At 40.7% G+C, this 14,308-nt stretch overlaps 1 protein-coding gene across 1 annotated transcript in view; it reads left to right on the top strand.

Moving 5' to 3' along the window:
- Positions 1-927: 927 nt before the first annotated feature.
- ATP13A4 (ATPase 13A4) overlaps positions 928-14,308 on the top strand; it is a 131,226-nt gene continuing 117,845 nt past the window's right edge. Inside the window, exon 1 of the mRNA XM_080818045.1 lies at positions 928-1,120. Coding sequence (XP_080674171.1) covers positions 1,058-1,120 — 63 coding nt within the window. The 5' untranslated portion in view covers positions 928-1,057. The remainder of the gene's footprint in view (positions 1,121-14,308) is intronic.

Genomic DNA, 14,308 nt, shown 5'->3' with positions numbered 1-14,308 from the left:
ACACAGCTCAACCAACATGGACAGGAGCTGGAATCCAGGGTTCTCTCCAGAGCCAACGTGGCTGGGTGACCCCTATACCATGTTGAGACTTCTGACAGATATCTTAGACTTCTCTGTTCCGGCTTTCATAATAACAAAATGCCTTCTATTGTATTTATTTGCATGTTTGAATGCCTGCCTCAGTCTGAGGGCAGCAGATAGGACTTGATTTATATGTGTAGTCCCTGTGCTCAGATAGTGTGTATTGAATGGATGTGTGGATAAATTAAAAAATGGGTCTTGCCACAAAGTCACTTGAATATTTGGTTTCTAGACTGCCTGAAGAGTTTAACCACCAACACTTTAGTGAAAGGAGACCACGTAAAATAGTTTGATCACAACTTTGTTCTCTATGTTTTTCCCAAAGTGAACTTAATTCCACATACACTTTAAGTAGAATGCTTTTTGCATACGCAAAAAAATGTGGCCACAAATAACTTTGGAAGAGGATTAGTCGTTAACTTGTACCTTTTGTAAGCAAAATGAATGAGGATACTATTAAAAGCTGGTGGATTGGGGCTTTCATTAATCAAATAAAATCTGCAGCTCTGTTAGCCCTCCCCACCCCCAATTCCTTAGCCTCTGTGAATAAAGCAGTGACCTGGGAGTTCTTGAGCCTGCTCCCCCACTCCTTGGAAAGGTCCTGCCAACTCCGCATTGTCCTGTTGGATTTGCAGTCAGATGTCTTATGCTGGCAGGCACTGGGCAGGCAATGAGTTCTTTCCCTGGAAGTTGGGCACAAAAAGACCGGCATGGGAGCAGCCTGTTTTGGGACAGCTGCTCTGAGACAATGCAGTAAGCAAGGCAGAAATTCCTCAGAGCTGAGGGTGACTTGTGGGAGGAGTCCAGTTTGCTAAGTATTGTCATTTGCGGAGAGTAGGTGTGTGTTCAAGAAGGAGTCTTAACCTGGAGGATCATTAATTCTTTCGGCCGGCTGGAGAGCTGCGGTGGCTCGGCAAGTTGGTCCCGGAGGCTCCTGCTCAGGAAGGCCAGGGAGGAGGAGTGGAATCACTTTTTCATGGGGGACCACTTTGAGAAGGGCCAGCACACTCTGCTCAATGAAGGTGAAGAGAATGAGATGGTAAGATTCTAGCCACACTCCCCTCTTCCCATTCCCATTTCCCAGCCTCCAGTACTGTCCCCCTGCCACACACACATACACACACACACACACACACACACACACACATATGCGCGTGTCTGTGGGTACGCACACCCTTAGACACACTGACATGCTTCTCTGCGATTTGACTCTGGTATTACGTGAGAAAAGGTAGTGTCCAAGAAATCTCTCTGTCCCGTAAGTATAATCTCTGACAGCAGAAATTTGCCAGGCTGAACACACTGTATTCATTTTATCCAGAAGGGAGAGAAGCACAATGCCACTTTATGATGCCTTTTTGAGCCTCACGAGTCCTGCAAGTTCTGTTCAGAACTTAAATAATTTCAGCAAACCCCTAATGTTGGGAGCCGTGCATTCCTTGATAGGAAGAAGCAGAATAGCCACTGTGAGGTAGGAGTGCAGCTGAGTCTTTGACTGTCCTCTCTTCTCACATATCTGTGTTCGCAAACAATGTTGGCTGGGGAAAACGTAAAATATTAGCAATTGTCAGCCCATACACTTTTATGTTTACTTCTCAAATTTTGCTCATAGGTCTCTCGTTATGGAGATTTTTTACAGACAACTTTTGGTAGTTCATGGTCTCTTTTATTTTAGATGTGCTCTCTTCTGGGGAATTATAGGAAAATCAGAGATGATTCTAATGTTCTTGCTGAATTTAAAGCTGTATTTCTCATTTACAATGTAATCAAGAGAGAGTTAGAAATGCATACTTTTGGTTAATAAGGCCTTTCTGTTAATTGAGTAAGTATAGTCTTTTATGCCAGTAATGGTGTAATTAAAATGCAATACTCCCATTCTATAATAGCATTTTATCTTCCTGGAATTAATAATGAAATAACAAACCCAAAAGATATTTATTTAAATTTTATCCTGGTTAATTGCTTTAGCCCTGACTATTAAATTCTTTGTTCCTGAACTGGTCTTTCAAGTTTAATCTGCTTACCTGTTCCTATAGCAACAACATTTTTTGGACCTTCAAGAGTAGATCCCTTGTGCTATCAAAGCTGAAAAAATTATAAGGGGATAGAAAGCACCCAAATGGATATGGGCTTCTTAACCATCTCCTTACTTCTTTCAGATTGGACTGCTGAATGACCATTCTCTTTAGGCCCTACACAAACATCACTAGAACTGGCTTTCTAATGCTCTGTTGGCTATCATCCTCGATTCTTCAAAATCTTTTCTTTAGAGAGTCAATATTGTATTATCCTCTATATTAAGTTGAAAACTTGACCCTCATCTGGAGTGCTCTTCACCAGAAGGCAGGGGCTCCTCCCTCACATCCTCAGATGGAAACACACCCACTCTTTTCTCATAAACTCATTTCTGCTCTTTGACAATTTGCCACTCAAGAGTCATTAAGAGTCATCCACTTGCTAGCAGACATTCCTAGTGCCGGGGAAACGACTCCTTCCCTAGCCTACACACTGCAGTGCGGCAATTTTGTTCAGAGTTCATGTTCGTAAGGGCACCACCCATGCGTCAGGGTGTCCATATCATGTTGTGGGCAGCTGGAAGTCCAGTTAGGAGAGGGCCTTTGGTATGGAAAAGGGGCTCTGTGCTTTCTGGCCCAGAGTCCTTTGGCCAGCGGTCTCAGCGGAGGTGAGGCCATTAGTATGCAGTCTTGGTGCTCCATCTTGTTCCGCCTGGAGGAACCTGGCCACCTGCCTGTTGCTGTGTCTGACTCTCTCCCTTTGTAACTCACTACTCCATTCCCCATGCCCCCCTCACCTAGAGTTGTAAACTTCCAAAATTCTGAAGATCTCTTTTTATTTGCTTGGTTTTGATAGAGGACAATTGACATACAATGTCATGTTAGTTTCAGATGTACAGGATAGTGATTTGACAATTCTCTGCATTATGAAATGCTCACCACAATAAGTGTGGTTACCATCTGTCACCAGATGAGGTTATTACAATATTCGTGACTATATTCCCTGTGCTGTACCTTTCATCCCTGTATAACTGGAAGCTTGTACGTCTTTGTCTCCTTCACCAATTTTGTCCATTCCCTCAGTGCTCTCCTCTCTGGCAAACACCAGTTTGTTTTCTGTGTTTATGAGCCTATTTTTTTTGTTTGCTTGTTTTATTTTGTTTTTTAGATTCCACATATGAGTGAAATCATATGGTATTTGTCTTTCTCTGTCTAACTTCACTTAGCATAATACCTCTAGGTCCATCCATGGTGTTGTCAACGGGAAGATCTCACAAAAATTATCAAGATAGCTTCAAGATATTCCATGTACTTTTATAGTGAGTTTTAGTTTACCAAGTATTTTCTTGGCCGTTAGCTATTTTGGTTTTTTACTATACTTTGTGAGATATATGCTATGATTCCCACTTTAAGGATGAAGAAATTGACACACTGGGAATTTGTCTAAGGTGGCATCGGTCAGTAAGTCCAGGGGCTGAGGCCCCACATTAATTAAGTTGGCACCTCTTTTGTCTCTGGACCTAAATATAGCCCAGTGATCCCTTTCTCAGTCCTTCCCCAGGACATTGTACTGTTAACAGAACACACTTTCTCTCTTAAGATAACAAAGCTTAAGAGAATGTCTGATCTTAGATTCCCCAAGATCTGTTTTGTTATATATAATTTGTAGACTTGTATTTCCTGAATAAGTCTGTCTCTTCTGACTTGAATTTTAATCCCTTTTAGAAAGCCAAGAAATTGTCTAGAAATGTGTCACATCAAAGTGTTTATAGTTTCTTGCTTTATAATATACACTATTTGGACCTTTGCAGAAGACATTCCTCCAATAATAGAAATCACTTCAAATTTCAAGAAAAAATAGCATTCTAGAGTGTAGCCCTCATATCAAATGAAGAACAGGAATGTTTCCAGGCCTAAAGATGCCTGGGACTGTCTTCCATCCTAGAACAAAAGAAAGAGGAATTAAGGAGCAACTCTAGGTGATATGAAAGTAATAATCTTAAGTGCAAAGTAAGACAGGAGTCAAGAGAAGAAAGAATTTGTTTGAAATTTAACAAGGAAGAAAAGGGGAGAAAGTAACCTTCAGAGCAGGTTCAACCAGATGACTTCCTCATAGCCTCAAAGAGCAAACTGTTTCCTAGCCAGTGCTGCAACTGGACCAGCGGCCCCGCTCTCACTGACCTCAGGCTAGTCACTTGCTGCTTTACCCTGTTTCCAAATCTGTCCAATAGGAGTGATCCTTCCTATTCTACCTGTCTCTTAGGGGTCTTATGAGGATCAGCTGAAATAATCTATGGGCAAGTGTTTTGAGAAATACAAAATCTTAGGGGAGTGTAAGCTGCTATCTAAATGAAGATAGGAAGTGTCAGGGCTTCAGAAATTAACCAGTTGAATGTGACTACTGACCCCAAAGTGAGGTCATCGCTTCTCACTAAGTGACCATAAGTAAGGACTGTATACTTTTATTCATTCACAAGCTACAGAGACCATTTATAAATGGAGAGGAGCTGAGCTACCCCATACCCAGCCCTGTAGTTCTTACTTTGGGAAAACCACAACTTTCCTTGGAATTAAGTTTCATTATTTGTAGAAAGGGAGTATCAGATCTCCTGGGAGCTTGAATTCCTTTGAAATTCTGTGGGTACACATTTATGTTTTGAAATGCCTTAGAAATACTAAGTGCTTGGGTGTCTGGGTGGCTCAGTCAGTTAAGTGGCTGCCTTCGCTCAGGTCATGATCCCACGGTCCTGGGCTTGAGTCTGACATCTGCCTCCCTGCTCAGTGGAGAGTCTGCTTCTCCCCTCTCCCTCTGCTCTCTCTGCCAAATAAGCAAATAAATAAAATATTTTAAATAAAGAAATACAAGGGCTTATTTCCTTATACTATGACTTAACAAAGTGGTTAATTGATTAATATTGTGATTTAATTGTTTAGAACATTGCTCACGGTTGTCCTTCATTATACCATTATGAAATCATACTCCTTTTGGGGAAGTGTTTTGTTTTTATTCTAGTAAGACTTGTTTTTATTTTTTTTTTTTTTTAAAGATTTTATTCATTTATTTGACAGACAGATCACAAGTAGGCAGAGAGGCAGGCAGAGAGAGAGGAGGAAGCAGGCTCCCTGCTGAGCAGAGAGCCCGATGCGGGGCTCGATCCCAGGACCCTGGGATCATGACCTGAGCCGAAGGCAGAGGCTTTAACCCACCGAGCCACCCAGGCGCCCCAAGACTTGTTTTTAAAAGTAATTGTTCTCTGATTTTTTTTCTTTCCTAGTTTCTAGTGAGTAAGAAAACAACCCTCTTGATTCTTCTGATTATAAATATAACATATGTTTACTATAAAAGTATTGAAATGACACATAAGAATCTAAAAAATGAAGTAAATATGATTCGTAAATCTTCCACTCAGACACGATCAGTATTATTGATCTTCCTTCTAAAGACTTATAAAAGATGAGTCCACCAAATCCATCTAACTCATCTAACATACGAAACTTTATAATTTTTTACTACATTTTAATATTCTCTATACCGTTGTGTTTATTTACATTTGTGTATTTGTATCACGGAAATACTACATAGTGGTGTGCTACTGTTCAGCTCTTTCTACTCCATATTCAGTAGCCTGAAATGAGTAACGCTGGGAGTATTTATGCCATAGAAATCAGCAATGCTACACAGGACTTGCATTTTGCCCCACCTGAAGGCCAGTTGTTAAATATTTACCAGCATACTACTGAACATATCATTTCTTTAAGACTTCCCTTCTCCCCTGATACATGTCTAATATAGGAAGCATGTTGTATTTGGATATCAACCATTTATTTGTACTACGCATCATGCCAAAACACAATAAAACCAGTCATAATCTATTCCAAAAAGCATGCATACACATATTCATAAATATATTCTTGAACAAAAAATGGAGTCATTCCATCTACATATTTTTTAAGCTGTCCTTTTCATTACACCTGAAAATATATCATGGCCATATTTTTCTTCTGAGAATTATAGCTCCATGTGACTATTTTAACATTTAAATTGTATTTGGATGAACTATGTTATATTAAGCGAATCTCTCATGTTGCTCACTTAAGTTAATTTTAAATTTTTTGGCTATGATGGACAATTTGCACATGTAATTTCACATACTTGTCCGATTTTTTTCCCTCAGGATAAAGTCCTAAAAATAGCATTGATGCATAAAAGGGGGTGTGTGTTTTAAATTTTGATTGGTACATAATGCTAAATTGCCTTTCAGAAGATTGTGCTTGTACCAATTTACACTCTGACAAGCAATCTTTTTTAAGAATACTTACCTTTTCTACCATACTTGTCAATGTTGAGCACTATCAATCTTTTCAACTTGGGCTCACCTGCTATATGAAAATGATACTTTGTGGCTCTATTATTTCTGCATTTCTTTGATTTGAAATTGAGCACATCTCTATATGTTTATTGGCATTTATGTTTTTTTTGACGAGACTCTCTCAATATTATCACTCTTGTTGGATCAAATAGTAGAGTGGTTAAGTAGAACCTGTTGAATCGGGAAAAGCGAGAGAAACTCGCTTTGAACTTCCATGTTGTTTCTGAGAACAGGAAGAAGTTAGTACTGCAGGGAGTGCATAATAAGGCAGCAGGGTGGTGTGTGGTCTTTGCCACGCTGGAAACTTGATCGTGCCTTCAGCATGAGCAAGGGACATCTGTCCTCACCAATTATTTGGCTCACTTTCACAACTGATGTTTGTCTTTTCTTCTCTAACACGGGGAAGCAAAGGCACCTCCCCCCACCTCAATAGCTACTTATTTATTATGCTCCATGAGCACCTCCGAGTTGGTTGCCCATGTTAACTAGTGAATCCACAGATCTCATAGTGGGGGAATTGTATTCAGACTGAGACATTTTGTCAGTTGAAATGTTCAGGAAGCTGGGCCACTGGCCAAGTCTAGTGTCTTTATTCTTGATTCATTGCTGCAGAACTCCCATGAAGTCAACTCATCTTTGATATAAGCTCTTGAGGAGTAAGATTTAATTGCTTCTTCAGGACAGGGACCCTGCTTAGTTCACCTTTCTGTGGCCTCTCCCTTCCCTTTCTCACTATTCCCAGAATTGAGCATAGTAGTGCTTGGCACAAACCGTCAGGGCATATTTGATAGCACAATTCCAAGCTCCATTAACCTGCAGTTTTGCATTCTGAGAAGAATAGGGAGGCAGCAGGGCTTAAAGGGAGAAACAGTTTGAATAATCAAAAAAGAAACTTAGGAAATTTTGTGTTATTTATTTGGAATGGCCAGTCATTTTGTGAATTTATCAATTGACTCCTCTTTCCCCCAAGCAAAAACAAAGCTTATTCTTCAAAGTTAATTAGCCATACTACACTATTTTTGTATGAGATGCTTTATGCTATCCTTTCATCCGTTCATGTATAAATTCAACAAATATTTACCAAAAGCTTGCTCTGTGCCAGGACTTCTCTGTGCTAACCAAGGAGGATTTTGAGTGAATAGCAAAAAGCTTTTGTTTTTAAGGAGTTCACAGTCGAGCAGGCAGGACTGAGTACATAATTTGTGGGGCCTAGTGCAAAATGAAAATGAGTTGTCCCTTGTTCAACAATTATTAAGAATTTCAGGATAGCTCTAGTGGAGCTTTAAAACAAGTTCAGGGCCCTTTCAAGAGCAGGGCCCTGTGGGATTCCCCAGACACATGGCCATGTAGCTGGCCCTATAAGTGGGGGGAACCAGGGGTACAAACACAATGAAACTGATGAAACAGGTGCCAATGTGGGAGTCATGAACACAGAGCTGTGGGGGCACAGAAGAAGGAGCAGCACAGCCAAGAGGGGAGAGGGGAGAGGGCATTTAATTTCCTTGGAGGAGTAGCTGAGGGCCCAAACATGAGAAACTTTATAGAATACCCTCATGAGTGCACATTTTATCCTTTCCAATGACTCCCAAACACTGGTCGACAAAAAAAAAACTGTACCAGGATCAAGTTGGGGAGTATATAAACAAGAGATTCAGCATGCTACGGCAGCCTTGACATAGAGGATGCAGTGTAGAGAAGGGATTTGAAAGATACTTGGAAATTAGAATTGAAAAGACTTCACAATCCATAGACCGTGGGGTAAGAGAGAGGAGGTGAACAGGATGAGTAGGATTAAGGATGTCTTTAAGGTTCCTAATCTGTACAATGGGAGAAGATGACACAAGCTCTGAATCCCACAGGTAAAATTAGGAACAGGTTGGCAATGGAAATAGAGATTGTCGTAGCAGATACCTAGACCGTGATTGATACGCACTAGGAACTTTATATATAGTAATGTATTTGATTGTCTCAGAAACCCTAAGAGGAATTATCATCTCTCTCCTGCACATGTAGGAACTGAGGTGTAGAGAAGTTAAGTAATATGACTAGGTTCCTTTGACTAAGTACATGGAAGGCTATGGCTTAAGACCCCAGTTTAAATACAACAGTTTACTGTCTCTCTCTCGCTCTCTTTTTTTTTTAAGGATTTATCTATTTTAGGTGGGGAGGGGCAGAGGGAGAAAGAGAGAGAGAGAATCTCAAGCGGACTCCCTGCTGAGCGTGAGTGGGACAGGGCTGATCCTACAACTCCAGGATCCTGACCTGAGCCAAAATCGAGAGTCTGTCACTTAATTGACTGAGCCACCCACGCACACTTATTTACTGCCTCTTACTTTTGCCAAATTCTGGATGCACTCCTTTAGTTGTTAATGGTAGCAAAAATGGCAGGGCATAATTGAAAGAGACACATTAGGAGACTGGAGACCAGCATTGTTGTGTTGGTTCTGCCATTATTTATCCTTACAGCCTTAAAGCAAATCATGTTCACATCTCTTTTGCTTTGTCTCATTTATAAGGTGGAAATAATAATACTTTACTAGTTTTAACCAGGGACCAATGCAGGTGGTTTATTGAGGTCCTTTCCAATACACACAATGTTGTGATTTCAAAAGTTTTAAAATAGGTGGATAAATCACTATGAAATGTCTTAAGAAATTTAAGTGACACTTTTGATTTTTTTCAAAGCCCTGTGAGTTTTTAGTCAAGGAAAGGAGAACATGTCTGGAGATATCAAGTGAGAACTGGAAATTTATGGCAGTTGTAATGTGAATTAGTTATGGATAAAGAGTAAATCCATTGGTAAATGATTAACCAGTGCTGAACCCTATAGGGTCCTCAGGCCTACAGAAGACATAGAGAACAGGAACTTGACCTTCAAAACCATTAGTGCACTGTTGATGTGTCCAGAGGAGATTCATTCCTGGGTGCCATTTTCAAGTCTTTGTCGTTATTTTAAAGCTTTGTGAAGGCGAACGAGAGTGGGATCACCTACCTCCATGACATGTAGCTATTTCTGGATGCCTGTAAAGTGAACCTCAGTGAAACCAGAGCCTGGGTTGAGATGGAAGGCAGCTCAGAACACTGTCTTCTCAACTCTGTCCTCAGCCTAAGGCTATTCTTCTAGACAATGAGCACAGCTATGCCCTAGATGCCCCCTCAGAAATCAGAACAGAGAGGAGGCCCAGTGTGCTGCATAGTTTCCAGAGAAATATGTCCCTGAGGCTAGGACACTTTCTGATTTTGGTGGTTGCACACACATGGCTCTGGCTGGGACTGCAAGATTTTAGCATTTCCAGAATCTATTAGCATCTTGGAGCCATGGATGGAGGATTTTGAAGCTCTGGTACTTGAGTCTCAGAATCAGTAGAGATGATACTGTGAGATCAATGATTTGAGGCCAGTTCAAAAACAAAAGAATCTAAGAAATGAGTTTGGCTAGATAAATGGTAACTTTTACTTGCTTTTTTTTTTTTTTAAGGATTTTATTTATTTATTCGACAGATCACAAGCAGGCAGAGAGGCAGGCAGAGAGAGAGGAGGAAGCAGGCTCCCTGCTGAGCAGACAGCCCGATGCGGGGCTTGATCCCAGGACCCTGGGATCATGACCTGAGCCAAAGGCAGAGGCTTCAACCCACTGAGCCACCCAGGTGCCCCGCCTTTTTTTTTTTTTTAAAAGATTTTATTTATTTTTTATTTATTTGACAGACAGAGATCACAAGTAGGCAGAGCAGCAGACAGAGAGAGAGGAAGGGAAGCAGGCTCCCCACCGAGCAGAGAACCCCATGTGGGGCTCGATCCCAGGACCCTGGGATCATGACTTGAGCCAAAGGCAGAGGCTTTAACCCACTGAGCCACCCAGGCGCCCCTTACTTGCTTTTTAATGGAAAAATAAGGTCAATTTTTATGGCACACATTTACCTGCAATTTTGCCCTCTTTCAACTTGGAATCATCAAGCAAAGTAAGGATCTTTAGCTTGGAGACCAAGCCATCCTGTGTAGGTTTTTCCTTTAGTCAATTTCAACAGTCAATTATTTACATGCCATTTTCTCTGTTTACCCAAATGTGGTCTGCTTGTTTTCACAGAACACATTATGGACTTTCTCTCCCATGTCTCCACCTTGATACCTGGCCATCTGAGTCCTGCCCATACACCAGAACCCATCTCAAACCTGATTCCTTTCCTTAAAGCCATCAGGGATCCCCTGTGTCGCACTTCACTTTTTTGTTTGGAGTCGATTTGAATGCCTATCTTGGCAATTTTCACTAGGTTTTATAGTACAGTCATGTGTTAATCCTTCTCCCCCAACTGTTTGTGAGTTGTTATCAGCAGAGACAGGGTCTTATGTCATGTCTGTATCTTATATACAACACTGAAGTTACCGAAGATGTTTCTGATAAGGTCATCTTGTAATGTTCGTGCACATCTTAACAAGAGTTTTTATCTTCTTTACGGACTCTTGAGTGGTCAATGCCAATTTTACAAAAGGATACACTGAGAAATTATATAATTTGTCCAAATCTGGAAACTAAGAAGGAGCAAAAACAGATCTGGCCCCCCCAAGCAGCTGGACTCCAAAGCTCCTACTCTAACTGCCTTAGGTCTTTGACATGGCCTTGTGCTACTACTGCCACCACCACTGCTATTACTACTATTACTGCTGCCACCACCCCACCACTATTCCTACCATCACTACTACCACTACTGGGACCACTTCAAGAACGGCAAAATAAGCCCAAGACCATATTAGTTTAGCAGCTATTTGATACTTTAGACTCATTTTCAGCTTGTGAGAGATAAAATCTCCAGGTCTGTTTTTACAAAAGCCACAGGTCTCTGATCTTGGGCATAGGAGAAAAGAGGGGTGCAGGTGCTGGAACCAGATCAGCCATCGGTGTGTGCCTGCATTACTGAAGTGGTCTCTCCTTGTGCTCTTGCTCCTCTCCCTGTGGTGCCCTCCTTGACTTGTCACTCAGGGCTAAGCTTCTAGTAAGGGTAGAGAGGGTTGTCTGTTGCCCTCATTCTACTTAGTCTTGGGAAGTCTCTTTGTGTCTGGGCTTGGAGGAGTGGGAGTGGAGTTTTATTAATATTCCTGTTCAGCCTCCTCATGGCAGCTACCTCTGTCTTTTATCTGAATTTGGCTTCAGGTGGGAGTTTCCTGCCCTCTGCTAGCAGTTACCTGGGCTTGATTTTATAGAATCTTGACTTCAGGATGATAAGCTGTAGAAGATATTTGCTTCTATTCTTCATCCAGCATAAAATGATTTTTGCTTTCATCCTGGTAGAGGATTTCCTACTTAGAAGTAATGGACCTGTGTTCATTGGGCCATGATGGTTTCATTTTCAAACTTTACGTGAGGCCCTCTGGTAACCGAGGATATTACATAGCCTCAGGTAGTATACCAGTGGGGGAAAAGTTGCCCTTCTTTCAAGTCTCAGGAAAATACTCATTTTGTTTTCTAACTGGCTCTGATTAGATCATCTCCCCCCATCCCCTGCCCCTTTTTTAAAGATTTTATTTATTTGACAGAGAGAGAGAGAGAGAGCGAGCACAGGTGAGATAATGACCTGAGCTGAAGGCAGATGTTTAGCTGACTGAGCCACCCAAGCACCCCAAACATCTCCCTTTTCAAACTTATTAGTGCAACCAGAAGTTACACATCCACATCTGGAGTTGGGATCAAAGTTAGTTCGACATGAAGAACGGCTGACGGTGAGGAAGTGGCTGGTTTGACAGAAAAAAGTGAGTGAGATAAATGGAGATTGAGTGGTCTCAACAAAAAATATAAATGGATAAACAGAATCTCCAACCTGATAGTCAATAAATGTAGTTGAATTGAACTAAGCAGATCATGTTTAAAGTGGTCAGGTCCCTCACATGCTTTTTTTGCTAGAGAGAATATAAAATTTAGAGTTTTCCTATTGGTATTTTAGATATCTGTGAAAAGGTAGAAAAGGGCCTTTAAGACATACATATTTATTTTTCAGATGTTAAAAGTGAAACATATTCAGTGACTAAAATGCACATAATACAGGGGCACCTGGTGGCTCAGTCAGTTAAGTGGCCAACTCTTTGATTTTGACTCAGGTATGATCTCTGGGTCCTGGGATCAAGCCTCTGGTGAAGCTCTCTGCTCGGTGGCTAGTCTGCTTTGGGTTTCTCTCTCCCTCTCTCTCTCTGTCCCTCCCCTGCCTCTTGTGTGTGTGCACACGTCTGTGCTCTGGCTCTGTCAAATCAATCAATCGATCTTAAAAAAAAAAAAAAAAAGAATGTGCTCAACACAGATGTAAAAGAAGGATTGCAATGATTCCATCACCCAAGGCAAATGTCTTTAGTATTTTATCTGGTATATTTCACTTCCAGTCTTTTTCGTTTGTGCCTCACCTTTTTTCAATTAAGTTTGAAATTGTACTGTATACTTTCATGTTGTCTGTCTTCACTTAATATTATTAAGTATATTTTCTTCATATTATTAAAATACTTAATAAACATTATTTTAATGCCTATATAACATTTAGTAATTACCCTATTCTTTTATTCAAAGGTAGTTTTCTATTTGCTACTACAATGAATATTGTAGCAAACATCTCTGCATACAAGTCTTTTTTCTGTGTTTTGCAAAAGTTAGAAGGATTGCTTTTTTTTTTTTTTTTTTTTTAAGACTGAGAGTCTTTCTCAGTGGCCTAAAACCATACCATTTGGAGGTGTGCACATTCTTTCAAAATCCCTTTCAGCAGTAGAGATCTAGGCTAATAAGGAATTGCCAGGATGGGATCTGCCTCTGAAAGGCTGTGTTTGCCATTGTCTATACCAGAGAACTATGAGGAAAGAGTGTGTACCAGGAAGTTATGAAGCTCCTATTACTTAGCAGCTTTGCAGGCAGAAAGCAACATGTGCATATAAAGAGTCAGTTCTGACCAGAGCAGATGACGAGGGTCCAGCAACAAACTGCAGGGCCTTCATATTTCATTCCAGAAAATATCCCGTGTAGCTTCCTCCTGCTGTTTCTATTGTAGAAGGGATAAGTAAAGGCTAGAATTCCTAATATTTTGGTAGCAAATTCTATCCCCTGTAGTCACAGAGTATCTGTTTTTTAATAAAGTCCGGATTGTGGGGACCTTTAACCTTATGGGGAGAAAAATCTAATCATCTTCCTTCTGAACGTTTACACAAGCTCCCAGAACAGGAAAACAATTTTATTTCTGAGTGTTAACGTTACTGAAATAATTGCCTACAGAGTATCCCAATGAAAAAATAGCCAAATTGGGGCGCCTGGGTGGCTCAGTGGGTTAAGCCTCTGCTTTCGGCTCAGGTCATGATCCCAGGGGCCTGGGATCCAGCCCTGCATCGGGCTGTCTGCTCAGCAGGGAGCCTGCTTCCCCCTCCCTCCCCTTCCTACTGCTCTGCCTACTTGTGATTTCTCTCTCTATCAAAAAAATAAATAAAATCTTTAATAAAATAAAATAAAAAACATCCAAATAATATACAAATAAAAATGGGATATTTCATTTCCCCAAGGAAGGATACGCTTTTCTGTTTAATTTTTAATGACTTATTGATCAACTATTCACTGCCGTATCTCTAGTGCTTAGAAAAATTATAAATACGCAATATATATTTTGGGGGTAAATGAATGAATGATGGATGAGTATAGCTAGTTATAGTTACATTCTAAAACTGTATGAAATAGCATACAGATCTAAAGGTAAATAAGGATTAGAATTCAGAAAAGTAGAGGATTGGTTTACTATACTTCATTTCACCTATTCCATAGAAACAACTTTCCAGCATCTCAGACTTGTCTTTCTCCCGCTCATTGCCTTGCCCCTTGAAACTTTCCTT

Source organism: Martes martes (genome assembly GCF_963455335.1).
Source record: "Martes martes genome assembly, chromosome: 1".
NCBI classification, from domain to species: domain Eukaryota; kingdom Metazoa; phylum Chordata; class Mammalia; order Carnivora; family Mustelidae; genus Martes; species Martes martes.
This window is presented reverse-complemented; position numbering and strand designations above follow the sequence as displayed.